Consider the following 24806-nt stretch of genomic DNA (forward strand, 5'->3'; position numbering starts at 1 on the left):
ATGAATTGTAGATAGTTTTTTTGTTTTCCTATGGCAGCTATATATACACCATCTGGAAAACTCAGTTGTTTTATGATATTTTTTGATTTATCCGAAGGAAGCTATACGATATAGACGTCCGACAGGTGCTGTTCCGAATTAAATACTGTGTAATAACTACACAACTTTTGGTAGAACATTAATTATTGAGACAGACGTATGTGTCTAGTTCGATTCAAATGATGATGCCAATTAGGAATATACATAGGTACTTTATGGAATCTGGGGTTTCTTCTTAACTGCTTCTGGCTGAAATTATAATACCCTCTGCGAGAGTGTAATTAGGGCATAAATTAATCAGAGAAAGTGTCCCCACTCTGCCCAACATGCAATAAAGTATGTTGAGGACGGATGCCAAAGGAGGAAAACATTTCCCCACGAACGCCCCATTAAAATAATGACCATGGCTTCGAGGATGCGGGCGTGGGCGGTGGGGCAGTGGGGCAGTGAGTGGCCCATGTTTGATTGCATCTGCCGCAATGCCACCCGCTGCATTCAGCAGACCCACATACCATACCAGTACTTCACTCGTCGCATGTCGCCACTTTGTGCAACATGCACATCGATCCACGGAAAGGGAAACTTGTCGCATTTCAGTGGGCGGAATGGTAACAGTCCGGCGGAGTCCTCCGGCTGACTTATTCCTCCAGCATATTGGTCCCGTCCATTGTTGTGTGCGCATTTCGGCGAACAAAAGTGCTGCCAACATATCGCAGTCACGACTCCTTGGACATGGTCAACTGGGTTTCAATGTAAAGCGCTTTTCCGCTCTCGACGGCTGGCTTTATTTGGAATTGATGGCCCGGCCAGCAGAGGAATTGTAAAGAACTCGTCTGAATGGTCGGGTGGCCAAGTGGCGTTATGATTGGTAGCAGCACATTACTGTTGGCCAACCCCAAAGTAAAAGTCAAAATCGGTGAGTCCATCTCTTACCATTTTCAATTAGTTAAAACAAACAAATCAGTGCCCTGCAAGTAAATGAAAATTTACATTTTTTTGAATCTATATGTACAAAATGAAATATTAAAATATTAAATATTAATATTAAAATAGAACCCAACAAGTATTATGAAATTAAACCACTGAAACGATACCGATTCAAAGGGCGGGATATCTTGCCGTGGGCAGGGTACGGGACAGAAATTTATATTTAATTTATTAATATATTTAATATATTTTATAAAGAAGGTTCCCCAGTTAGTGTGCCTAGCTTAAGTTAGGGGTTTACCTCAGGTTGTGACACTTTCAAATAAAACTCGTATATTTGAAATATTTATTAGTTTTTCATTATTATTATAAACACTTATAAAAAGACATTAAGTTTACAAAATTCTCAAGTCATAATATATATTAAACGAGTGCTCATTATTTATTCAGTTTATAATAATAGAAAATCAAATTCTTGGCGTTGGTTGCCACCCAAGTTGCAACATGTAATTTAAAGTTTTTTAGGTGCGACTGTCTAATTGAAAAGTTGTAGATATGGAGACATGGAAAGTTCAACCTATAAAAGACTAATTCCAAAGGGCTTGGCTCAGGATTACTTTCTGGATCGCAATGGAAAGCAAACCCAAGGAAAAAGATACAAAGGACGACTGCAAGCGACGCGATCTGTTCGTCTTTGTGAGACAAACCATGTGCATAGCGGCCATGTATCCTTTTGGATATTACGTCCAGGGGTCTGGATGCCTGGCTCATCTGGTCCGAGGCCTGGATCTGATCTACGAGCTCTTCAACTATTTCGTATCCGTGCATATAGCTGGTTTGTTCATTTGTACCATCTACTTAAACTACGGCCAAGGAGACTTGGACTTCTTCGTCAACTGTTTGATACAAACCATCATTTATTTGTGGACCATCGCCATGAAGCTCTACTTTCGGCGCTTCATGCCGGGACTGCTAAATGCCATTTTGAGCGATATTAATGACAAGTACGAGCCACGTTCGGCTGTCGGATTTAACTTCGTTACGATGGCAGAGTCATATCGGATGTCCAGGTTGTGGATCAAGACCTATGTGTACTGCTGTTACATTGGAACCATTTTCTGGCTGGCCCTTCCCATAGCCTACAGGGACAAGAGTCTGCCCCTAGCCTGTTGGTATCCCTTCGACTACACGGTCGGTAGAAACTAGACTACTTAAAGGCTATACAACTATAGTTCTATCGTTCTTTAGCAACCAATTGTCTATGAGGTTGTGTTCTTCCTCCAGGCGATGGGTCAGATCCAAGTGGCGGCCTCCTTTGCCTCCTCGAGTGGCCTGCATATGGTGCTCTGTGTCCTTATCTCGGGCCAATATGATGTGCTCTTCTGCAGTCTCAAGAACGTGTTGGCCACCACTTATGTGCTGATGGGAGCCAATATGGCAGAACTTAGGTGAGCTTTGTAAGAAACGGGTAACAAACATATTTGTATTCAGTTATTTAGTGGCAAAGTGTTAAACAAGTAGAATCTTATGTTTGAAGAACTCATTGTTGCAGCTTTTTTTAACCAATAGTTATTTAAACTATTTTCTGGGTGGAAATTCGGTTGTGTAAAATACGTATCAACGAGTATCCTAATTTATCTGTGGTCCATTTCAAGTCAATTGCAAGCTGAACAGGCTGTGTCCGATGCCGAGCCTAGCCAATACGCCTACTCCCTGGAGGAGAAGACTCCTCTGCAGGAACTGCTTCAACCCTCAGCAGAAAGACATCGAGATTTTGTCGGTGCATTTAAGCAGTCCTTCAAGCAGTGCATTCGCCACCACCGTTATATAGTGGAGGCTCTGAAGAAAATGGAGCGTTTCTACAGTCCCATATGGTTTGTGAAGATCGGCGAGGTCACCTTTCTCATGTGCCTGGTGGCTTTTGTTTCGACCAAGAGCACCACGGCCAACTCCTTCATGCGGATGGTCTCCCTGGGCCAGTACTTGCTCCTGGTGCTCTACGAGCTCTTCATCATCTGCTACTTCGCAGACATCGTGTTCCAGAATAGTCAACGGTGTGGTGAGGCCTTGTGGAGGAGTCCTTGGCAGCGACACCTAAAAGACGTTCGCAGCGATTACCTCTTTTTCATTCTGAACTCCCGTAGACAGTTCCAACTCACTGCCGGAAAGATAACCCATCTAAACGTGGAACGATTCAGGGGGGTAAGTTGAGTGCAACAGTGAATTAAATTATAATCTACCAAAGCTTAACAAAAGATATTTGTAGAAAAATAAATAACTAGACTTTTGCTTCTATAATTCAATTTTATTTCCAGACTATTACTACTGCCTTTTCGTTCCTGACTTTACTGCAAAAGATGGATTCACGAGGCTAGAAAATAGGTTTTATTTGATCTGTACAAGAATTAAAGGACAAACATTTCAAAAACTAAACAATTTTTGTGCTTTTTATACTTATGCATTTAATTGTTCTTTATTTGCTTTCTATCCATTATTGGTTTCAACTTTGGCAAATACACTTTTGTTACGAAATCGAAATTTTGAGTTCACAATGTTAAGAATTGGTAATAAAAAAAGCCAACAGTGGAATATATATGGTCACTAATGCTGCAAGTGACTTTTTTAAATCGGATGTCTTATCAATTGATTAATTAGTTATTCAAATTTTATAAAGGTTTTATTATAAGTAGTAAAAAATATCAAACAATCCATTAAAGTATTATTGTTTTTCAAGCCGTCAAGTTAATTTATAGTCTTGTTCTGCCAAATCATAAAATACGAAAAACCGAATATCGTTGCTATCGTGCCTTTCCAGAGCTCGATTGACTTTATTCTCAGTTTCAGACAAATTAAATAAGGTTCATAATTAGCGCTCAACCAGTATAAATGCTTTACTGTAGTCTCGGAAAAATAAAGGAAATTAATTCATGTGCTTAAAAGATAGATTTTTCCATTTGTCAGATTTCATGTTCGATTTTAGAAGCAAAGTAAATCATATACATTTATAAGGTACTTGGGTTAACTCTTCAACTGCCTACCACGCATCCACTCATATCTCTTTCCGCGATGTGTTCCCCTTATGCTTGTTAACTACATTTGAGCAAGTATTAACAATTTGTGTATTCTCTGGGTTTTGTCACAAGTATGTTCATTTTCATGTTGTGCTTGGCATTTGTACAGTATCAAAAATTGTTTGTTGCATGCTTTCTATTGCGGCCAAATACTACAGTTCTTGTTTATTTTTACATTACATTTACATTAGGCAAATGCTCTAACACTTGCTTACAATTAGTTAATAGAGGCCCTTCATGTTGGTATTTATAAAAATGTACATTTTTTCAGTTTTTCAATAGAGAAGCACCCAGGAAGATCTGGGTTACTGAACTCCATGTAGCAGATTGCATATACACTTGAAGGTATATGCTTTACAGACTGCCTAAATCAGTTGCATTATTATCAAGTATTATTATCAAAAAAATATATGTATGTTTATAATTTATGTATCTTATCATTTCCCATTCCGATTTCCCTTTCTCAGCAATTTGTTCTCGATCTTTTGTTTCACATTTATATAAAGAAATATTAAACAAAGCATAACAAGGCGAGCAGCCACAACAACAGCATTAGCAACAAGGCAGACAGAGCAACAATTTGCAATTGTTGCTTATTTTGATAAATGCAATGAGTATGCTGTTGCTGTTGTACTCGCTGGTGCTCAGGTGTTTGCTGTACACTCCCTTCAGGGTTCCTTGTGCTGTGAACTGAGTATATGGCATTCCTCCTTCTCCGGATGCCGCTGCCCGCTTTGGCCAAAAGTTGTTGCTGTTGCTGCTGCTGCTGATCCTGCGGCGGCTGTCGTGGCTCCTTGCTGTTGCTATTGCTGTTGACTAGTGGGAGCGGACTGCGCCGCTAGCTGGCGTGCGCCGTACTCGTGCTGTTGTCGTGGTTGTAGTGCTCCGTGTTGACGATCACCTGCACCACGTATCCCTGGTGTATGCTGCACTCGTCTATGGGCACCTTGTCGCCCAGCAGCTTACCGCTGTAGAACCATCGCTGGCAGCAGGCGTCGACAGCCTCGGCAGCCTGAAAATATCAACAGAGCGATAAGTTCCCGAGAATGACCTTTTTTTATTATAGATGTAAAAGCAACCAGTTACTCAATAAAATTTGTGAACCAGATTTGGGAGCCTACAGTTCTGTAAATTCTTTTGATTGATTTACTTTCTTTCAGAATTACAATAAACACTTTCTCCCAACAAGAACATATACAGCAATCAAAACCGATAAGCTGCTCGGTGGTCGCACTCACCTGAAGCTTCTTCTTGCACTGCCCCACGGTGTCTTTGGAGTACACCGGCAACTTGACATCAGTCATGGTAGATGATATGCGAAGCTTCAGAAAGATCTCGGTGCCGCCATCCACTGGCTCTGAGTATTCGGCAGGCGAGTCGCGTCCGTTCTCCTCCTTCACGATATTAATGGGATATGACAGACAGTAGATGGGCACCTTGTACTGGGTGCCCAGTTCATCGTAGCATTCTGTGAGGTAGCTGCAAACAAACGTTGATCAGTAACCAGGCAAGCCATCCAATATCACTATCTTATCGAAAATCCCATCCAGCCGAAAACAAAAAAAGTTTGTCACCCATTGAGTCTAATGCTAATGATTCAATGCCAAGTGGGCCACGCCTGATAAGGGCCTAGATAACTGCGGCATTACGTAGGGAGCGCTCATCAAGGACACTGGCGCATGCAACGCCGAAAGTGGTGGAAAGGTCAGCACTGCATTTAAATAAATATGGACTACAGTCCGAGGCGAGTGAGCGTCAGAGTGTCAGTCAAAAATCGATGACTAATAAAAACGTTAGCGCGAAAATTTGAGCTCTCTGGTCGACGGCCCAGATACTCTAATCCTGAACTATATAATTACAAACGTTTGATTCTGTTCATAACAGAAGCAATGGTTATTAATAATCACTCACAAAACTATTTTAGTGGTATTTTACTAATCGCATAGACTTTCGTTTTGGTTGTGGGGTAGGGCACACCTCTTTGACATAACTATTTGACCGTCCGCGCTGTTTCTGTTCCGTTTCGGACTCTCCGGACAGGGCTCATCACAAATTTATAATACCCCCGTGTTTTCCAGCAAAGGACACCAGCAAATCGCTGTCATGCATTAATGGAGTTATGGCCATACGAAATCACTATATACATTATTGATTTTCTGGTCGTTGGCAATTAGCATGTCGTGTCATTAGGGACATTGCCGGATTTGTATTACAAATTATGAACATCAATTTGTTAAGTTTCTCAGTCACTGGAATCAGGAGTAAACACTAAATAAAGAATTTTGTTTGTTATCCGAAATCCGCTTCGGTGCTTAAAATGTGCTACATCACGGGCCTGGGCTCGAGCAAGTGCTTTACAAGATGTTCATCCCTTAGGCATTTAAAATATAAGAAAAAAAAACCCAGATAAGAAATAAGCGTTCGGTTCTTCAAATTATATCCTCACTGATATACCGTTACAAAAATGATAAACCAACTTATTCAAACCTCGGCCGATTTGACCTAAGCTCCAAATTGTTGTGGCATACTCACCCATTCGGGACCGAGACATTGGCTCCGTCCAGGATGGCCTGCGCCATCTGGAAGTCGAGACCCTCGGCTGCGTTGGTGGCCGCCCGGAGGGCATCCCAGATCTCTTTCCGGCCGTCGAAGGCCGGCGCCGTGTCCCAGAACTCGTCCCGCTTAGATCTGAGCTGGCCTTCGGTGAGGGGAACGTCGGACCGCCACCGAATAGTCTCGTGGCAGAGGGGTCGGTTCTTGCGCGCAGCGCCCATGGCAATGCCTGTCGAGGGGAGATGCACGGGTGATATGTGAGATATGTATGTGGACGGGTATCTATAGTATAAAAGGCCACTCACCTGCACTGGCCGGACGCGAGATGCTCGCCGAGGAAACGCTCATCGTCTCGTTGTCGGTGTTCACGCGACACACACAGGCGCCCATTGTCACACTCTACTCCACTCCGCTCCGGTAAGAAGGATCTATAGGGCAATATATATGCTTATATGTATATGAATATATGCACTCGTCTACAGGGTCACGTACGTACACCAGTTCCGGAAGACGGAGTCTCGGAATCTGGGAATCTCGGAATATCGGCTACTCACCTCCGCCCCGCACAGCCGCCTTGTTTGCCTGCTGTCTATATTACGTACGCCTTATTTTTGTGCTCAGTTATCGAGTCGGCTGTTTATTTGTATTATTGTTGCTTTCGCTGTTTCTGCCTTCTTTTCTTTTATTTGTGCGACACTCGACCAGTGTGACCGCATGTGTAGCGCCAAAAAACGACACACTACGATCCAAATGGCACTAATAAAAACTGATATGTACCAAAACCAAAAAAAGACATACATTTAGGTTTTGGTATATAAAATTTAAAACTAAAGATACATCGAAAAATCGGGGGACTCGACTCGTAAAAATATTTGTAAGTCAATAATCAATATATAATACATTATGATCAGAGCATTTAATTTTTGAACTGGTTCCACTGGTCTTACCAACAGTCGATAACTGAAAACTTCGATATATTTGAAATTAAAAATGAATTTAAAAAATAAATAAAAGGAACAGAATTATAATTATGTCTATGTAATATTATTTTGAATTCCTTATCATAAAACTGAAATCAGAAGGTCCTAGATAACAAATGGAGGCCGTTTCAACCGTTTTGTCTTACCCCGATGTTGCGCATCCTCAGTTCGGCTTTCCAAGCAACAACAACGGTAAATTGCAACTGAGGTAATTGTCAAATTCTTCCAGCTGCACAACGCTCTCTCTTTCCTTGAGCTCTCGCGCTCTTTGATCGGAATATTGGAGCAGCATTAATAAAAGACGCCAACAGAAAGCGGCAGAAAAGAAAAAAAACCAGACGACCTCGACCAAAGTTGTCGCAAAAACAAAAGAAATAAAGGCATGCAAATTATAATCCAACACACATGCAGTGTGGAAAGGAGTAAGATAACTATAGAAAAGGTTGCGAATAATCTAAGAAAAAACAGTAAACAGTATTTATTTACTGGTTTCTTAAAGAATAAAGTGAACGGTTTTTAAATGCAAAAAAAAAATCCGTAAAAGGATTTCAATTTCTAAAACAGGAACCGCTTTCCTGTCATATTTTCACCATATCAAACGTGAAAGGATAAACATTTTTTTACTACAAAATGCGCAATTATTTTCAGGACCCACTACCAACTTGGTTAACCGTTACCACTCACCACTCCAAAAACGAATAAAAAAACAGGCAGTGGTCCAAGTAAAAACAAAATAACAAGCTTAAGCTCTCATAAAAATGTATTTCCAGGGGCAGAGCAGCGACTGCGACGTCGGCATCAGGCACTTCCAGTGGGCAAAACGAAAGACTTCAATTCAGTTTGGCGAAGACAACGAACTCGAAAAGAGCTGCGCGGACGGCAGCAAAAAAGAGAGAGAAACGTCTTACAAAACGGTACGTGCGCGCATGCGTGTGTCTGTGAGTGGCCAAAAGTGATTGTGTGTGTGCGTGTGGGCCAAAAGTTTAGTGTAGCAACAGCAACAACATTACCAACACACGAGCACCAGGCCAGCAAAAGAGAAAAAGTTAATGAAAAGAAATCAAATACGAAATTTAATTTTTAAATCAGTGGGCCACGCAGGCGAATCCGCTGGAAAGAAAGGAATGTTGCCATAATTCGTGCAGTGAAAAGTGTCTCAGTTCGGAGTCTCCTATTCTTTTTATAGCCAGCGAAAACAGAGCCACATTCACCTGGCCAACTGTCTCACTCTCGCTATCGGTGAGACAATCGCCTGATCTTGTGGACTTTTCTTTTGTGCCATTTCATCGCCGTCACACGATCGTCAGAAAGCAACGGTATAATTCTCTTACCATATATCTGCATGTGAAAGTTACGGATCTCTTTCTATTTCGTTGCCAGCTTCTCGCTTTTCATTTCTTTTCTTCTGCTTCTGCTGCTAACGGGTTTTGTTGGCAACACTTTTGCTTTTTACGAGCTGCAGCCAATCTGGCTATTTAGCATTTCGGAGCTGGAAACAATTTGCGTTGTTTGCGGATCACAAAACCCGTTCGCCGAAATATATCAACACACCCAAAAACCAAGGAACTTGTTCTATAAATTATGAATTAAATTAGCTAGCCAAGGCGAGTCAAGTTTTGAGATTTTCTTGGCATTTAACACTTCAAAGGGTTTTGTAAGGTGCTTTCACAGCGCAAAATGTCATTCGAGCTGAGCTTTTCACCTGGATCATCTCATTATGGGCGAAATCGTCCACTCATCCGCTTGGCATTTCCAATAAGATTCGCTCAGACGCCTCCTCTTGAAGATTCTGTTTTTTGTCTTCAGGCCTCTCTTCGCAACAGGCTTCATCTGCCGCTCGCTCATTTAAATTTTGCTCACAATTTGCAATTTTCAAGTGGCTCGCAGCCAAACAAAAACCTCTGCAAATAGTCAATGTTTATTTGTTTTCTCTCCTCATAGCAGCTAACTGTTGTTTGAAACATTAAATAAAAGAGGTAAGCCCGTTTAAAATTTTCAAAGTCAATGCTAAATTGAACAACTTGTTTTCGAAATAAAAAAATGTTTTGAAACATTAACCTTCGCTATAACTTTCATTTTATTTTCAACTCGCTCTTAAAACAATGTTCATCGTTGGTTCGAAGTAAAAGCCTTCCCAAACAACCATGTCTTTAAGCATGACAACTCATCGGTGAATGGATAAGTCTTACAAAACCCCAAAATATAGTCATCAATGAAAGCCCAAATTGAACCTCGAACAAAAGACAAATCATTCTCAGGAGAAAAAAGATAAAAAGAAACACCAAAAATGAAGTGCCACTTCCGATTCAACTTACGCATTACGTAAAACCCAAACATTAAGCTCTACTGTGACTCACCCTACATAATCAAAATACCTTGATCATGGTTGACTTAATACTATTGACATATGCAACCGATTTTTTTAAATTTAATTAATTTTAATTGCTTTAGTCGGCAAAAGCCAAAATGCCAAATTTTAACCAAAATGGGGTTGACTCATTCTCTTTTTAAAACGGTTTATTTATATTTGCAGGGACATAACGGTAAACAAAATTTACAGACAAAAAGATTTCTGAAAGGTGAAGGAACTGTAAATAAACTAAATGTGTTTGCACGAGGTTTAAAGTTCCTTTAGAAAACGCAGGTAAAAGGAGAATATTTCTTGTCAAGTTCCAATAAACATGAGCACTTGTTTTTAAGAAACCTTTCGTTTGAGTTCTAAGTTCAGTTAAATTCATTGTAATTGAATGAATGATTTCCTGTTAAACTTTAAACTTAACCGCTCTTCAAGCTAAAATGTTTCTGGACAAACAATGTCACACTTAAGTTTTAATTAAGCTTTTGCCAAGTTGTACGGTGAAAATTCAAAATTTCCACTTAACATTTAAGTTATCGGTTTCATGTTAATTGTAATTTGTTAGACAATATTCATGTGATAAATATCTCAAGACGCTGAAACGTGTTTCAGCCGATGAAATAAGCTCTTGAAGCTTCTCAGGTGAACTTTCGAGCTTGATGTTGGGTGCAGCTTCAATATACTCGTAGATTGTCTTAAATCTGCGGGCGTGAGTCACCCGAATCGATATCATACTGGAATTCCTGCACTCGGATTGCGGGCAACCTTCAGCAATTGTGGCTCTCCGCTGTGGCAAATCAATGGCTTAAATCAATGGCTTAAACGGCCAATTCCAGTGAGCTGGCCACTGCACGTTGGACCCACACCCATGAATGCCCCTCCCCCGAGACGCCACTCCAAAACTTGCCCCATCTTGGCCGTGTCACCATAGTACTATACTCGCAGTTCGTTCCGGCTTGGTTGGCCTGCAATTTTTCACATAATGCCTACGATTTTACTCTTATTGGCGCATATTTCTTGGCCGCAACTCGCTGGTTTTCCTGTTGTCCGCCGAAAACTGGTTGTCCGGCAATCGACAATCGGCAATCGCAACATTCGGTCGGCAGCTGGCTGGCTGGCTGGCTGGCGTGGCCGGTTCGATTGCCATGTTCCCGTTTTGACTAGTTGGCTTAAGTGTAGCAATCAATTCATGAGCCAGGCGGAGCAGCAACAACTGGGCAGCGGTTGCAGCCCAACTGGTATCCAAGTCCACTTTGGTTCATATCTGAGCGCCAGTCTATCGCATAGACTGTGTTCGCTTATTTCTATAACATTTTTTACAAGTATCTGACTTTCACTTTTTCTGTGTTTCTGGCTGGCTGTCGGTGGAGCGCAGGTTTTAATTGTTCGCCTTCTTTGGCGGCTTCTGACTTGGCCCCAAAACCAAAACACTCAGGCGGGTAATTGTGTTTATGGTTGCACAGAAGAAAACATATGCTTTGAATAATACTTTTCATTTGCCTAATTAAATACACGAGCAATGCAGACTTAAAATATATAATAGTATATACTACTGAACACTTTAAATAAAGTAAAAATTGATATACCTGTGTACACTGGTCTGCAATAACCTATATGGTATTGCAAAAACTTTTAATTACTACACACATTTTTAATTATTTTTCAACATAAATCCTCTGGCTTGTGTAGTATTGTATTTGGTCCAATGGACATTCACTTCGGCTCCCCTCCGCCGCCCACCGCCCACCTTTTCCCCCCGTTTCCCCGCCTGGCGCTAATGTGATTATTACAACAGACAAAAATTATTGAATCACCCACCGCCTGCAGCTGTGTCCCATTGTCTATTTTTGTGGGCAGTCCAACGAGTTGGCTCCACGCCGCTCCGAGACCCCAGTTGGCCCGCTCCAATTGCCTTCCTGTCCGACCGGTTGGCTATCGGAGATCTCTTCGAGAATATACAAGAATAAGCCCGTTGCTCCGACTCTGCCCGTCGATTTCGGAGTTGTAATTTTTTTCGGGCTCGATCTTTCTAGCCCTCTACGTTGATTAAGCGCGTCGACTTGAATGCTTAATTTTTTGTTTTTTTTTTTTTATTGGGTTTTCTTCCACTTAGGTCATATTTGGTATGGCGAGCACGTTTGGTGTGTGGGTAAAAGTACTCCAATGTTGAGGCTGGCTAAGGTTACCAGAGTTCATTTTCCCGGGGATAAACATGCTTTTTAAAACATCTATACTAGCCTTTTGTCAAAACTTATTTTATAAGTACTTGTTGCAGTTGAGTCGGATATTTATACCTACATCGATAGATCATCCATAATTGCATTGTTAACTTATGTGTCTCTTTGTGTGAGCTTCTCATAATATGTGTTTCATTTTACAAAGCCCCAACCATTTGATTAAAAATTGATTCAGTTTCTTATTAAAGACCGATAAATATCGTTCGACATATTAAACAAGTTAATTAGCGAGTATATATAAGTGTTTACGTTTATCACAGAGTTAGTGCTTAAATCAAATTCAAGCTACTGAATTGATTACTAAATTTTTATCCAAGCAATACTGGGAATTAAAGATGTGTATGAAATGCAGCCAATTTATAACTATTCCAAGTTCAACTGGTAGATGAGTTCTTGTGGACATTTGACATTTATAAGAATCGAGACAAGTCGAGATTTCTGTTGGCTATTCATTGGCAGTGGCCAATTTGATGTCCGATGGTTGCTCAATTGCGTATTTTTCCCATATTAAATTGATTTTGCATTTTGTGTTGCCAACGAGCCAAAGAGAAACGGGTTTTTATTGTGTTTTAAAATACAAGAGGCGATAAAATATGCCAAAGATGTTACTAAATCAACCGGAATGACCTAGAAAGCGAAAATAGAAAACTAAAAAGGACGCAGGCAGGCAAAAAATGCCTCCTGCAATTAAAAGCGACCGTGACAGGACTCGAACCTGCAATCTTCGGATTCGAAGTCCGACGCCTTATCCTTTAGGCCACACGGTCAGGTTGAAACGTCACGTTTGTTCCTGCCCTATAAAGCCCGAAACAGGCGCGCTCCAAGGACACACTTTCACCTCACTTTCACTTCGAGAGCATCCTGCCACTCCCCCGAATGTGTGTGGAAATCCACCCTTGCGCTTCCACAAGCTTAAAAATTGTGCGTTCCCCTTCGTACGTGTGTGGGTGTGGGAGGTATTCGTCCTTTGGGGTGCTTCATCCTATGAAGAGAAGCTCGCCTTGTGCGCAGAATCCTCCACAAAAAAGCCAAAGGCAACCCACAGCATCCCTTGGATCGACCAGCTGTTCCCTTCGTCTCCATCTGATTACCACGTTAATAACTATTACTAAGCAGAGATCCTGCTTTTGACTTTCCAAAGCTATTGACAGTAGTATCATAGTATACTATGTTGTCTATTTTAAGGCAACTTTTGACTTGGATTATTTATTAACAAGAAAGGAAGCTAGCTTCGGCTTGCAGTCGAACATAAATCATGGTTGTCTGATGAAAAACAAAGATATAGATTTTTCGATCTTTCCTATATCAGCTATATGATATAGTTGTTCGATTTTTATGAAATTTTTTTCTCGGTTCAAGGCTATGTAAAAAAGTCGTAACAACAGATCTTTATGAACGCAAATCAACATCGGAAAAGATTATTACATTTACAGCTAAGGCTGTCAGTGCGGGTTTTCAGACCAGAAATATACATTTTACCAATAAATAGTTTTTGCTCAAAAACGTTTGTAACTCTTTCATGCTATCCCAATGACTTGACACTTTAGTAAAATTTGTCAAGTTTGTTACACCGCAATGCAATAAGTAGAAACCAAATTCCAGTTTTGTTGTAGCGACATCTTCAGATCCTGCCAAATTTATCATGCAGTCCTCGGTAAATTGCGAATCGGCTTCCAAGTGCCGAAATGAGGGGGGCATCTTGAAGCGGAGCCTGGTCGGGCCGCCCACCTTCGACGTGACCCAGCTGAGCAGCTCCGGTCTGGCCAGCAGACGTGGCGTTCAGCTGCCGCCGCTGATGGAGAAGGGCCAGATACGTCCGGATCAGGTGGACAACGCTCGGTTCCGGGTGGTGGAGTTCGAGCCCCGCTCCCTCAGCGAGCAGCAGTTCAACGCGCTCATCAAGCGGCTGGTGAAGTGCTTCATGTCGGAGGTGGAGATCACCAAGCGCCTGCGCAAGGTCACCGCTCGCCGGTCCGTGAATCCGACGGACCTCCAGCTCATTGGGCACCTGGAGGCCCTTCGTCGGAGCTACGAGGCCGAGCGATCCGTCCTGGTGGTGAAGCTCAGCCTGGACAGCCGCTTCAATCTGTACGCCTCCCATGCAATGATGGCTGGGGAAATGCCGTCGAGCAAGTCCGCCAAGTCCCGGAAGAGCAATCCTTACGAGACCATCCCGAAAAAGGACAAAGTGCCTGAAATCACGAGCCGCAAGCACGAACACGATGGCCGTTCGAGACACCGACAAAGTGGGGGATCCCTGACCACTTCCATGTCCAGGAAACCCATAGTCTGCGACCACATCGTGACTCCCGAGAACTTGTCCCTTCGTCTCCGGGAAAAGCTCTACATATTGCAAGAAACCTCCGAGCATCCGTTGAAATCCACAAAAACCGAAGAAGATTCCCAAGACTCCAAGACTGCAGTTAAAGAATCAACTCTTGAAGTGCGGCCGAGCTCTTCTGATATATTTTATGATATTCCCGATATGGACGAGCCTTAAACCCGAATTAAGATTATTATTTTGTCAAAGCCTTCAAATTGTACGGAAAAACCTAAAATTACAACCATTTCACTTATTGTGCTTTGTCTTGCGATCTGAGATTGCTGATACATAATGACATTGGTTGAGATATATCAATTAACGTTAATGAATGGAAAACTCTTGTTTCTCCTTGTTAATGAATCAGTGTTAAGTGCTTTCATTACCTTGTTAAAATAATTGGGATACTCTATATGGCAATCCCTCATAAATTGCCTTACCACCCATAACTCCTCCCATCGTTCGGCACCAATACCAATTGGCCACCATCTTCAATCCGCCTCATAACCATAAATATTGCACTCGGACCAGAATCTGGCACAAGGCCTGCATTGGCAGAACAATACGAGCACTGCGAGTGCAATTCAAACGAGTAATCGCACTTAATTACCATAAAAAGAGAAGAAGACCCGGCCAACATCGGTTTCAGTTCCGTGCCACATGTGGAACAACTGAGGCGTATCCGAGCTCCAGACTGAATCGGAGTCGGAGTCTCGAGTGCCACATGCGACTTGCGGAGCTCCAGCCGTTTCTTAAGTCACTCTGCGATGAATATTACAGCAGTGAAAGTGAAAAGCTGATGAGAAAAATCTGAAAGGCACGAAACCATGGGCAAAAGTTGTGAATTTAATTGCAGAGATGCCAGAGCTATGAGTCACTGATTTTATTTTGATCCAAACTATAGGGATAATTGTAATGATTTCAAATAAGAAAAGAAAGAAGTGAAGTAGAAAAACTTAATTTGTATGAAAGTCTTCATTATTGGTGTTTCTCTGAGTTCATGAAACAGAAGCTTTCGAGGTTCATCTTAAGCCTTTTACAAAAATAGCACAAACCGGTCTGAAGGCGAAGTCAAAGGACGCCTGTCCTTGGGAGCCGTTTTCCATAGCCATAAATTACGCGTCCATTAAAACCGGCTTATCGAGCCCAGTCACTTACAACTCTCCTCCTTCTTCTCTTTTTTTATTGCAGCCGAACTTTGGCCACTCCGCGCCAAGATTGCGGGCTAGAACCATCGACCGTGGGAGATGTCTGCGATGCGGCATCGCCCGATGGCCCCTCCGGGCCAAGGAGCCGGAGCGGGAGCCGCCGGGGAGCACGGCGACAGCGACGACAACAACTTCACCGACGACGAGAGCTCGCCATTGACCCACGACATCTACGGCGGCAGGTAGGTTCCAACCCCGCCATTGTACCCGGGTTTTGAGGCAGAGAGGCCTTCTGAACTTGTTCCGATCTGCCTGGGTGGCCAACCACCGCGGAAAGACAACCGGAACTAAAGTGTCTCGACAAGACACAAACTACAATTAAGCCCGCTCCGACCGCGATTGCCTCACATTCACTTTCAGTGCAGGGCGGAGTCGGGTCCATGAGTTGCCGGAAGTCAAGATCATCTGGTCGAGCGGGCATTGCATAAATCACAGATCAGTGGTCTGCGAACCGATCCGATTACTCCCGGTCGAGTCGGTCAATAAATAACTTTGTATCGTAGCAATACACAGTGTAATTCATCATTTCACTTTTTAACTTTCTTAATAATTGTTTTCAATTGACTCCAGTTTCTTTACAATATAGTACACAATTTGTTTCTCAACTCACTTTCAGCCAACGCACAATACAAGAGACAAAGGGATGGGATGTTTTCCGGGATCCGCCAATTAAAATTGAGACCGGATCGACGGCGAACCAGGAGTGCTTAGAATTAACCGTCAAGATCTTGAAGATCTTCGCCTATGTGTTTACGTTTATCATAGTTTTAACCGGTGGCGTCATCGCCAAGGGCACAATGCTCTTCATGACCTCGCAAGTGCGCAAGGACAAGAAGATGGAGTACTGCAATAAGGACTTGGTAAGCTAAATTATGGTTTTAAATACATAACCTTAGGAACTTTTAAAGTAATTTTTATTGTGATAAATCAACTCATTCACAAACAATTGGACAACAGCCCAAAACTGTCTGTGAATCACCTTGATAAACTCTTAAAATATTTACATTGACTAAAATCAATTTAAGTTTATTAAAATTTTCTTGATTAGCTTATAGTTCTTTCTTTCAAATAAAAAACTTTTAGAGACAAAATAAGTGATATTCATGATATGATATTCAGGACATATTGTACAATCCCAATAACACTTTTCTCTTCTTCCCCAAAAAGGGTCGCGACAAGAGCTTCGTGGTGCGGCTGCCCGAGGAGGAGCGCGTGGCCTGGATCTGGGCGCTGCTGATCGCGTACGCGCTGCCGGAGATCGGGGCCCTGATCCGGTCGGCCCGAATCTGCTTCTTCAAGACGTTCAAGGTGCCGCGCACGGGGCATTTCCTGTTCGTCTGGCTGATGGAGAGCCTGAGCGCCGTGGGCATGGCGCTGCTGATGTTCGTGGTCCTGCCCCAGATCGACGCCATCCAGGGCGCCATGCTGACCAACTGCCTCTGCGTGGTGCCGGGCATCTTCGGGCTGCTCTCGCGCACCTCCAAGGAGGGCAAGCGGTTCGTGAAGGCGATCATCGACCTGGCGGCCGTGGCGGCCCAGGTCACGGGTCTGGTCATCTGGCCGCTGCTGGAGAACCGCCGCGAGCTGTGGGTCATCCCGGTGGCCTGCGTGATGATCTCCTGCGGCTGGTGGGAGAACTACGTGTCGCCGCAGTCGCCGCTCGGACTGGTCCGCGCCCTCGGTCGCATCAAGGAGGAGATGCGGTTCACGCGCTACTTCTGCCACATCTTCCTCTCGATCTGGAAGATCCTGCTCTTCTTCACGGTCACCCTGCTGATCTACTGGGCGCAGGGCGAGGAGCCCGGCAACCTGTTCTCCATGTACGGCGACGCCTTCGGTCCGCACAAGATTGTCGTCTACGAACTGCCTGCCGGCCTGGGCGGAGTCCTCCCGGACACCCTGGAGTCGGCCAACATCGACACCGTGGACGTGGACGCGGCCTACAACACGGTGGTCTACGTGCTGCTCCTGCAGATATTCGGCGCCTACCTGTGCTACATCTTCGGCAAGTTCGCCTGCAAGATCCTCATCCAGGGATTCAGCTACGCCTTCCCCGTCAGCCTCACGGTTCCGCTGTCCGTAACCTTCCTGATCGCCGCCTGCGGCATCCGGATCGACGACCCCTGCTTCTTCCACGACACCATCCCCGACTACCTCTTCTTCACGAGCCCCTCGAACTTCCGCTTCAACAACTTCGTCACCGAGCAGATGGCCTGGGCCTGGATCCTCTGGCTGCTCAGCCAGACCTGGATAGCACTGCACATCTGGACGCCCAAGTGCGAGCGTCTGGCCACCACCGAGAAGCTCTTCGTCCAACCCATGTACTCCTCGCTCCTGATCGACCAGTCGATGGCGCTCAACAGGAGGCGGGACGACCAGGCGGATGTGAAGACCGAGGTGAGTGGCAGTCACTCCTTGGCTGAAGAAGATAATAACACTATTCTTACAGGATCTGTCGGAGATTGAGAAGGAGAAGGGCGACGAGTACTACGAGACCATCTCGGTGCACACGGACCGCTCCTCGGCCCCAAACAAGCCCTCGATCAAGTCCTCGGACAACATCACCCGCATCTACTCCTGCGCGACCATGTGGCACGAGACCAAGGACGAGATGATTGAGTTCTTGAAGAGCATCATGCGGATGGACGAGGACCAGTGCGCCCGTCGCGTGGCCCAGAAGTATCTGCGGGTCCTCGATCCGGACTACTACGAGTTCGAAAGTAAGTAGAGCTTACGATTCAGTAGAGGAGTGTGCGCTTGTAGTTAATCAGATTTCAGGTTGATCTCTAATCCTAAAAGACTCGGCTATGATTACAATTATCCCTTGATTAGCTGGAACAAAAAAGACAACTTATCATCAAGTTGCTCGTCATATCAAATGATTCTTCTTAAAAGAGATTTGTTTTTCTTCTTGATAATTTCTCTTGAAATGTGTAAGGCATTTTGCCTTGCCCTTAACTGAAGAACTCGCGGTTATACACAATTGAATTTGAGTGGATATATATGCATAAGAGGCTTTTGAAAAAGTGATAAACCTTCGTACCTTCAGGTACCCCAAAGCGAAGACGTCAATGCGATCCTATGAGTGAGAAATAATCCTAAACAAGATGTTTGACGATTTGATGCTAATTTTTATTAACAGTTTTAAACTTTCTCCGATCAATCAAAAGCCATTTAATTTTGAATGCCACGCTTTAAAGATATTTAAGCTCGAATTTATGCTAATAATTGATACTCATTAGTGTAGGAAATTAATTTGGAAATAACTTGTTTCATTTTAGTCATAATTTATAATTTAAATACAATATTGTTAACATATGTCAAGTTCCTTTAGTTATATTCCTTTGCGAAAATGCCATTAAACCTCTTGAGAGGGAAGATTGGCCTACTTTTGATTCTCTGAGCTCGTGATCCATGTACCTTTGTTCCAATAGCTTACCGAACATGTTAAACCTGATCTTTAGATACTATTCAATAGTAACCATTGAACCTCTCCCAACAGCGCACATCTTCTTCGACGACGCCTTCGAGATCTCGGACCACAGCGACGACGACATCCAGTGCAACCGGTTCGTGAAGCTGCTGATCGCCACGATGGACGAGGCCGCCTCCGAGATCCACCAGACGACGATCCGGCTGCGCCCGCCGAAGAAGTACCCCACTCCGTACGGCGGCAGGCTGGTGTGGACGCTGCCCGGCAAGACGAAGTTCATCACGCACCTGAAGGACAAGGACCGCATCCGGCACAGGAAGCGCTGGTCGCAGGTGATGTACATGTACTACCTGCTGGGCCACCGCCTCATGGAGCTGCCCATCTCGGTGGACCGCAAGGACGCGATCGCGGAGAACACCTACCTGCTGACCCTCGATGGCGACATCGACTTCAAGCCGAACGCGGTCACTCTGCTGGTGGATCTGATGAAGAAGAACAAGAACCTGGGCGCCGCCTGCGGCCGCATCCACCCGGTGGGATCCGGTCCGATGGTGTGGTACCAGCTGTTCGAGTACGCCATCGGCCACTGGCTGCAGAAGGCCACCGAGCACATGATCGGCTGCGTCCTCTGCTCGCCCGGCTGCTTCTCGCTCTTCCGCGGCAAGGCGCTCATGGACGACAACGTGATGAAGAAGTACACGACGCGCTCGGACGAGGCGCGCCACTACGTGCAGTACGATCAGGGCGAGGACCGGTGGCTTTGCACGCTGCTCCTCCAGCGCGGCTACCGCGTGGAGTACTCCGCTGCCAGCGACGCCTACACCCACTGCCCCGAGGGCTTCAACGAGTTCTACAACCAGCGGCGCCGCTGGGTGCCCTCGACCATTGCGAACATCATGGACCTGCTGGCGGACGCGAAGCGCACGATCAAGATCAACGACAACATCTCGCTGCTGTACATCTTCTACCAGATGATGCTGATGGGCGGCACCATCCTGGGCCCGGGCACCATCTTCCTCATGTTGGTGGGCGCGTTCGTGGCCGCCTTCCGCATCGACAACTGGACCTCCTTCCACTACAACATCGTGCCCATTCTGGCCTTCATGTTCATCTGCTTCACCTGCAAGTCCAACATCCAGCTGTTCGTGGCGCAGGTCCTCTCCACGGCCTACGCCCTCATCATGATGGCCGTGATCGTGGGTACTGCCCTCCAGCTGGGCGAGGACGGCATCGGCTCGCCCTCGGCCATCTTCCTGATATCCATGGTGGGGTCGTTCTTCATAGCCGCGTGCCTGCACCCGCAGGAGTTCTGGTGCATCACGTGCGGGCTGATCTACCTGCTCTCGATCCCCTCCATGTACCTGCTGCTCATCCTCTACTCGATCATCAACCTGAACGTCGTCTCCTGGGGCACGCGCGAGGTGGTGGCCAAGAAGACCAAGAAGGAACTGGAGGCGGAGAAGAAGGCCGCCGAGGAGGCCAAGAAGCGGGTCAAGCAGAAGAGCATGCTCAGCTTCCTGCAGAGCGGCATCGGGGACAACGGCGACGAGGAGGGCTCCGTGGAGTTCTCCCTGGCCGGACTCTTCCGCTGCATCTTCTGCACCCACGGCAAGACCTCCGACGAGAAGCAGCAGCTGACCTCCATCGCCGAGTCGCTGGACTCCATCAAGAGCCGCATGGACACCATCGAGAGTGCCGTTGACCCGCACGGCCACCACGCCTCGCGGCACGGACGGCGCAGGACCACCTCCAGCGGCTCCAAGGACCACCACCTGCTCACCTCGGTGGCGGAGAAGTCCGGCGACGAGTCGGACGAATCGGACTCGGACACCTCCGCGGAGCCCAAGCAGGAGCGCGACTTCCTCACCAATCCCTACTGGATCGAGGACCCGGATGTGCGCAAGGGCGAGGTGGACTTCCTCTCCAGCACGGAGATCCAGTTCTGGAAGGACCTCATCGACCAGTATCTCTACCCCATCGACAACGACCCAGTGGAGCAGGTAAGACTACCCATCTTGATTCTTCCAGCTACAGATCTTCAGGAGCGCCGTCATTGACCATCGGTGTTCCAATTTCCTGATCAGCAGAGTTTATTTTCGAGCATTGTCCGAGTCATTTAAATATGGTGTCTCTCCAATTTACAAAAAACTACAGATCTTTCTCTAGAATTTCATCAACAAAAATTGGTTTGTGGGTATAAAACACTTAATACTCTTAAAACCTTTTGAAAACTTACAATTTCAAAAGCAGTTTATTTAGATGAGTTTTCAATCTGTTAAATTCGCATGAAAGATTCTGTAAAAAATTCTACATGATAAAGAAATCATTTAAACGCAGGACTGAGAAAGCCAGCATAGTCCAAGAAGTCTTTAATATTTAATAGATCGCTTCTTAAAGGCATTATCTTTATTCAAGCATTTTTTATTTAATAGTTAATTGAAACAAAAATGTAATTATTTTTAGTTGGAAATTCTTTATTTAATTAAAAGTCATATTTGCTTGAAAGAGAGTTGAAACTTCGGCTTGCCGAAGCCAGTCTCAAAACTGAGTGCATTTTCCGTGGAAAAGCTTGCAATCGAAAAGACCAATCCTAACACAATCGCCGCATCGGGCGAAACGCTCTTGTAGGCCCGCATTGCCAAAGATCTCAAGGAGCTGCGCGACTCGTCGGTGTTCGCGTTCTTCATGATCAACGCCCTGTTCGTCCTGATCGTGTTCCTGCTGCAGCTGAACAAGGACAACATCCACGTGAAGTGGCCCTTCGGAGTGCGGACGAACATCACCTACGACGAGTCCACTCAGGAGGTAAATCCACCTTGCCGAACCCACTAACACAACTCTTTTGGTTTTTTCTTTCTTTGGCACCACGATCTGAATCTGAATCTGATTCTGAATTCGAATCTGAACCGAAATGAATCGAAACGCAGGCCCGCATTGCCTCCGACCTGATTGAGCTGCGGAACAAGTCGGTTTTCGCGTTTTTCATGGCCAACGCCTTGTTCGTGCTGATTGTCTTTTTGTTGCAACTGAACAAGGACAAGCTACACATTGTCTGGCCGTTGGGCGTCAAAACGAACATAACGTATATCGAAGAGACGTCTGAGGTTCATAAACTAGATTTACTCGATGTTATACTACCACAACTGTGCTGTCAGTGTTCTGGTCTCACCTAAAACCTCGGAAGGGTCCTCTAACCTCCCGCCTGTCCTCTCTGTTTCACTCTAAATGTTACTACCCGTCCAACATGTCACATCGTCACACAGCTAATGACGTTCCTTGTTCTGCGTTTCCCCGTGTATTGAGCCCCATCCTAATGGTTAAGGCTTTGTATCATTCGAATACCTCATGTAAAAACAACAGAACAACATCTGACATTTAATCGGTTCTAACAGTGTCCCCCAAACGAAACACGGTGAACTGTAAGCAATATGAATGTTCCCCTTCCGAATAATCACTGTTCTGTACTACACATGCCCAGAGTGACGGCAAGCATGTTCATTGTTCCTCCAACATCAATACAATATGTTTCAGTTAATGTACAAACAATCCCGACATACTATATAACCAACCTCCCGATCGGTATCACTCCTCAACATGCCACAATCACCGACAATTGGTATCAAGATCAGCCATTATCCAAGCCCAAACCGCCAACCAACCAAATCGTTCTAAATGTCACTAACCGGAAACCGAACTCTTTTTCCTCGACCCTAATGCCTTTGTTTCGTGATATAGGTTCACATCTCCAAGGAGTATCTGCAGCTGGAACCCATTGGTTTGGTCTTTGTGTTCTTCTTCGCCCTCATTTTGATCATTCAGTTTACGGCCATGTTGTTCCATCGCTTCGGAACCATCTCGCATATATTGGCCTCCACTGAACTGAACTTCTGCAAGAAGAAGTCCGAGGACCTCACCCAGGATCAACTGATAGATAAGGTTAGTAGTCCCCTTACTATTAATGGCAGCTTTATTTTTGTAAAAACCAGAATATTAAATAGAATTTTAATTGTAAATATCTCCTACATGTTCGTAAAATATTGTGCTTTTATGTTAATAATTATTCTGATCTAATCGTGGTTAAATTTAATGCTCACCCCATTCAGCACGCCGTGGAGATCGTCAAAAACTTGCAGCGATTACAAGGAATCGACGGGGACTACGACAATGACTCCGGTTCCGGACCAGATCGCATTGCCAGGAGGAAGACCATCCAAAACCTGGAGAAGGCGCGACAGCCGCGTCGCCAGATTGGAACCCTGGACGTGGCATTCAAGAAGCGGTTCCTGAAACTGACCGCCGATGCGGAGAACAACCCGGCCACGCCCATTCTCACCCGCCGCCTCACAATGCGAGCGGAGACGATCAGGGCACTGGAGGTGCGCAAGAACTCGGTGATGGCCGAAAGGCGGAAGTCCGCCATGCAGACTTTGGGTGCAAAGAATGAGTACGGGATCACCACGGGGGCACCGGTAAGATGTGGATAACAAAAATATATTGGACTGGCTAACAAATTTTCATTTAGATCAACAACAATGGAGGTTTGCCCAATCAGAGAAGTGGTCGCGTTTCGAACGCCGGAATCAGCATCAAGGATGTTTTCAATGTAAACGGAGGTGCTGCTGAGGTACGTAATGAAGTAAAATGTTATTAATTAATATATATTAATAATTAATATAAATTAATTAATATTAATTAATATTAAATTGGAGGACCTTGGGGTTATAATATTTCCTGAAGTTCTAAATAATTTAAAATGTGTTATAACCTCAAAAATCTATCTAAATTACGCACGTTGGTGATCCTGCCGTTGTTCTGGACGCAAAAGATAAATAGGGCATTTAAAAATAATTACATATGTACCTATTACTTTTTGCATCAAGAAAAAAATTAAAATTAATATTTTCTATCCCTGCTAAAAAGGCTTATTTTGTATCCAAAAACTAATACCACTCTTTTGCTCTGCAGCAAATCTACGGCTCGAATGGCGGCGGCACGATCAACCAGGGCTACGAGCACGTGATCGACGAGGACGGTGACGGCAACTCCCTGCGACTGACCACCCGGAACCCCCATCCGCACCCGCACCACCAGGTGTCCTGGGGCCAGAACACCAACGGCGGCAACGGCAACGGCACAGGGCGCCTGTGAGCCGCCGAGCATCCTAGACGTAGGCTAAGCTAGACCTAGAGAACCGTTAACGAATTCCGCCTCTTTCCACAAAACTGCCTAAACGTAAGACTAAGTCCACACCCACAGTTGTGGTCAGGATGGACAGGATGGAGTTGTACAGTGAGTGTGGGAATCGAGCACATCGATGGATTGGATCCTGGCGACTCAACGACCATTTCGCTAGCTAATCACACTGCCAGTGCCGATGAATGGGTGTGCGTGGGTCGGTGACCCCGATGGCGACTCCATTCGTTCGATGTACTATACTACCACTTGTTAGGTTACTTTAAGTCAATCCCGTGCGGTCCCACCGGACCCACGACCAGTGCAAGCTGACGCAAAATACTCAACGCGAAGTGCAGCAGAGAGATGACCTATTTATATACTCGTATACTCGAATAAACGAAGATAGTTCTCTTTAAATAATTAATTAGTGATTTGATGGATTGTACAACTTTTGATGCGCCAAGTAAATACAGATATCAAATGGAATCAGTTGTCAATGCTAACTTC

The 24806-nt window shown here is 44.8% G+C and overlaps 4 protein-coding genes and 1 non-coding gene across 9 annotated transcripts; 3 read left to right on the forward strand and 2 right to left on the reverse strand.

Moving 5' to 3' along the window:
• The first annotated feature begins 1596 nt into the window (after positions 1-1596).
• On the forward strand, positions 1597-3629 carry LOC108090211 (odorant receptor 83a). Its single transcript, XM_017188802.2, has 4 exons — positions 1597-2157; positions 2215-2414; positions 2622-3168; positions 3282-3629. Exons 1-4 carry the CDS (start codon positions 1597-1599, stop codon positions 3339-3341), a joined length of 1368 nt encoding a protein of 455 aa, XP_017044291.1. The 3' UTR covers positions 3342-3629.
• A 127-nt stretch (positions 3630-3756) lies between these two features.
• LOC108090212 (ubiquitin domain-containing protein 1) lies at positions 3757-7319 on the reverse strand. 2 transcript variants are annotated; one of them, XM_017188803.2, is made up of 5 exons: positions 7145-7319; positions 6896-7018; positions 6570-6819; positions 5276-5516; positions 3757-5049 (listed from the first exon to the last, which is right to left on the reverse strand). In XM_017188803.2, exons 2-5 carry the CDS (start codon positions 6978-6980, stop codon positions 4876-4878), a joined length of 750 nt encoding a protein of 249 aa, XP_017044292.1. In that variant the 5' UTR covers positions 6981-7018; positions 7145-7319; the 3' UTR covers positions 3757-4875. The 2 variants fall into 2 exon arrangements, with proteins under 2 accessions (XP_017044292.1, XP_017044293.1); XM_017188804.2 differs by having other exon boundaries at positions 7083-7319.
• A 1079-nt stretch (positions 7320-8398) lies between these two features.
• LOC108090147 (chitin synthase chs-2) lies at positions 8399-24716 on the forward strand. 4 transcript variants are annotated; one of them, XM_017188702.2, is made up of 12 exons: positions 8430-8484; positions 9512-9546; positions 15675-15873; positions 16308-16551; positions 16859-18088; positions 18141-18411; positions 19194-21124; positions 21753-21929; positions 22860-23060; positions 23228-23593; positions 23647-23748; positions 24090-24716. In XM_017188702.2, exons 3-12 carry the CDS (start codon positions 15731-15733, stop codon positions 24270-24272), a joined length of 4848 nt encoding a protein of 1615 aa, XP_017044191.1. In that variant the 5' UTR covers positions 8430-8484; positions 9512-9546; positions 15675-15730; the 3' UTR covers positions 24273-24716. The 4 variants fall into 4 exon arrangements, with proteins under 4 accessions (XP_017044192.1, XP_017044189.1, XP_017044190.1 ...); XM_017188703.2 differs by lacking the exons at positions 9512-9546; positions 21753-21929 and adding an exon at positions 22052-22228 and having other exon boundaries at positions 8399-8484; XM_017188700.2 differs by lacking the exon at positions 9512-9546 and having other exon boundaries at positions 8400-8484.
• On the reverse strand, positions 12858-12930 carry Trnar-ucg. Its single transcript has one exon. It is a non-coding gene; the product is annotated as a tRNA-Arg (tRNA).
• Positions 13498-14740, forward strand: LOC108090152. Its single transcript, XM_017188709.2, has one exon. The coding sequence runs from the start codon at positions 13806-13808 to the stop codon at positions 14661-14663; it is 858 nt and encodes a 285-aa protein (XP_017044198.1). The 5' UTR covers positions 13498-13805; the 3' UTR covers positions 14664-14740.
• Positions 24717-24806: the final 90 nt, after the last annotated feature.

This window comes from Drosophila ficusphila, unplaced genomic scaffold (assembly GCF_018152265.1).
Source record: "Drosophila ficusphila isolate 14025-0441.05 unplaced genomic scaffold, ASM1815226v1 contig_791, whole genome shotgun sequence".
Lineage (NCBI taxonomy): Eukaryota > Metazoa > Arthropoda > Insecta > Diptera > Drosophilidae > Drosophila > Drosophila ficusphila.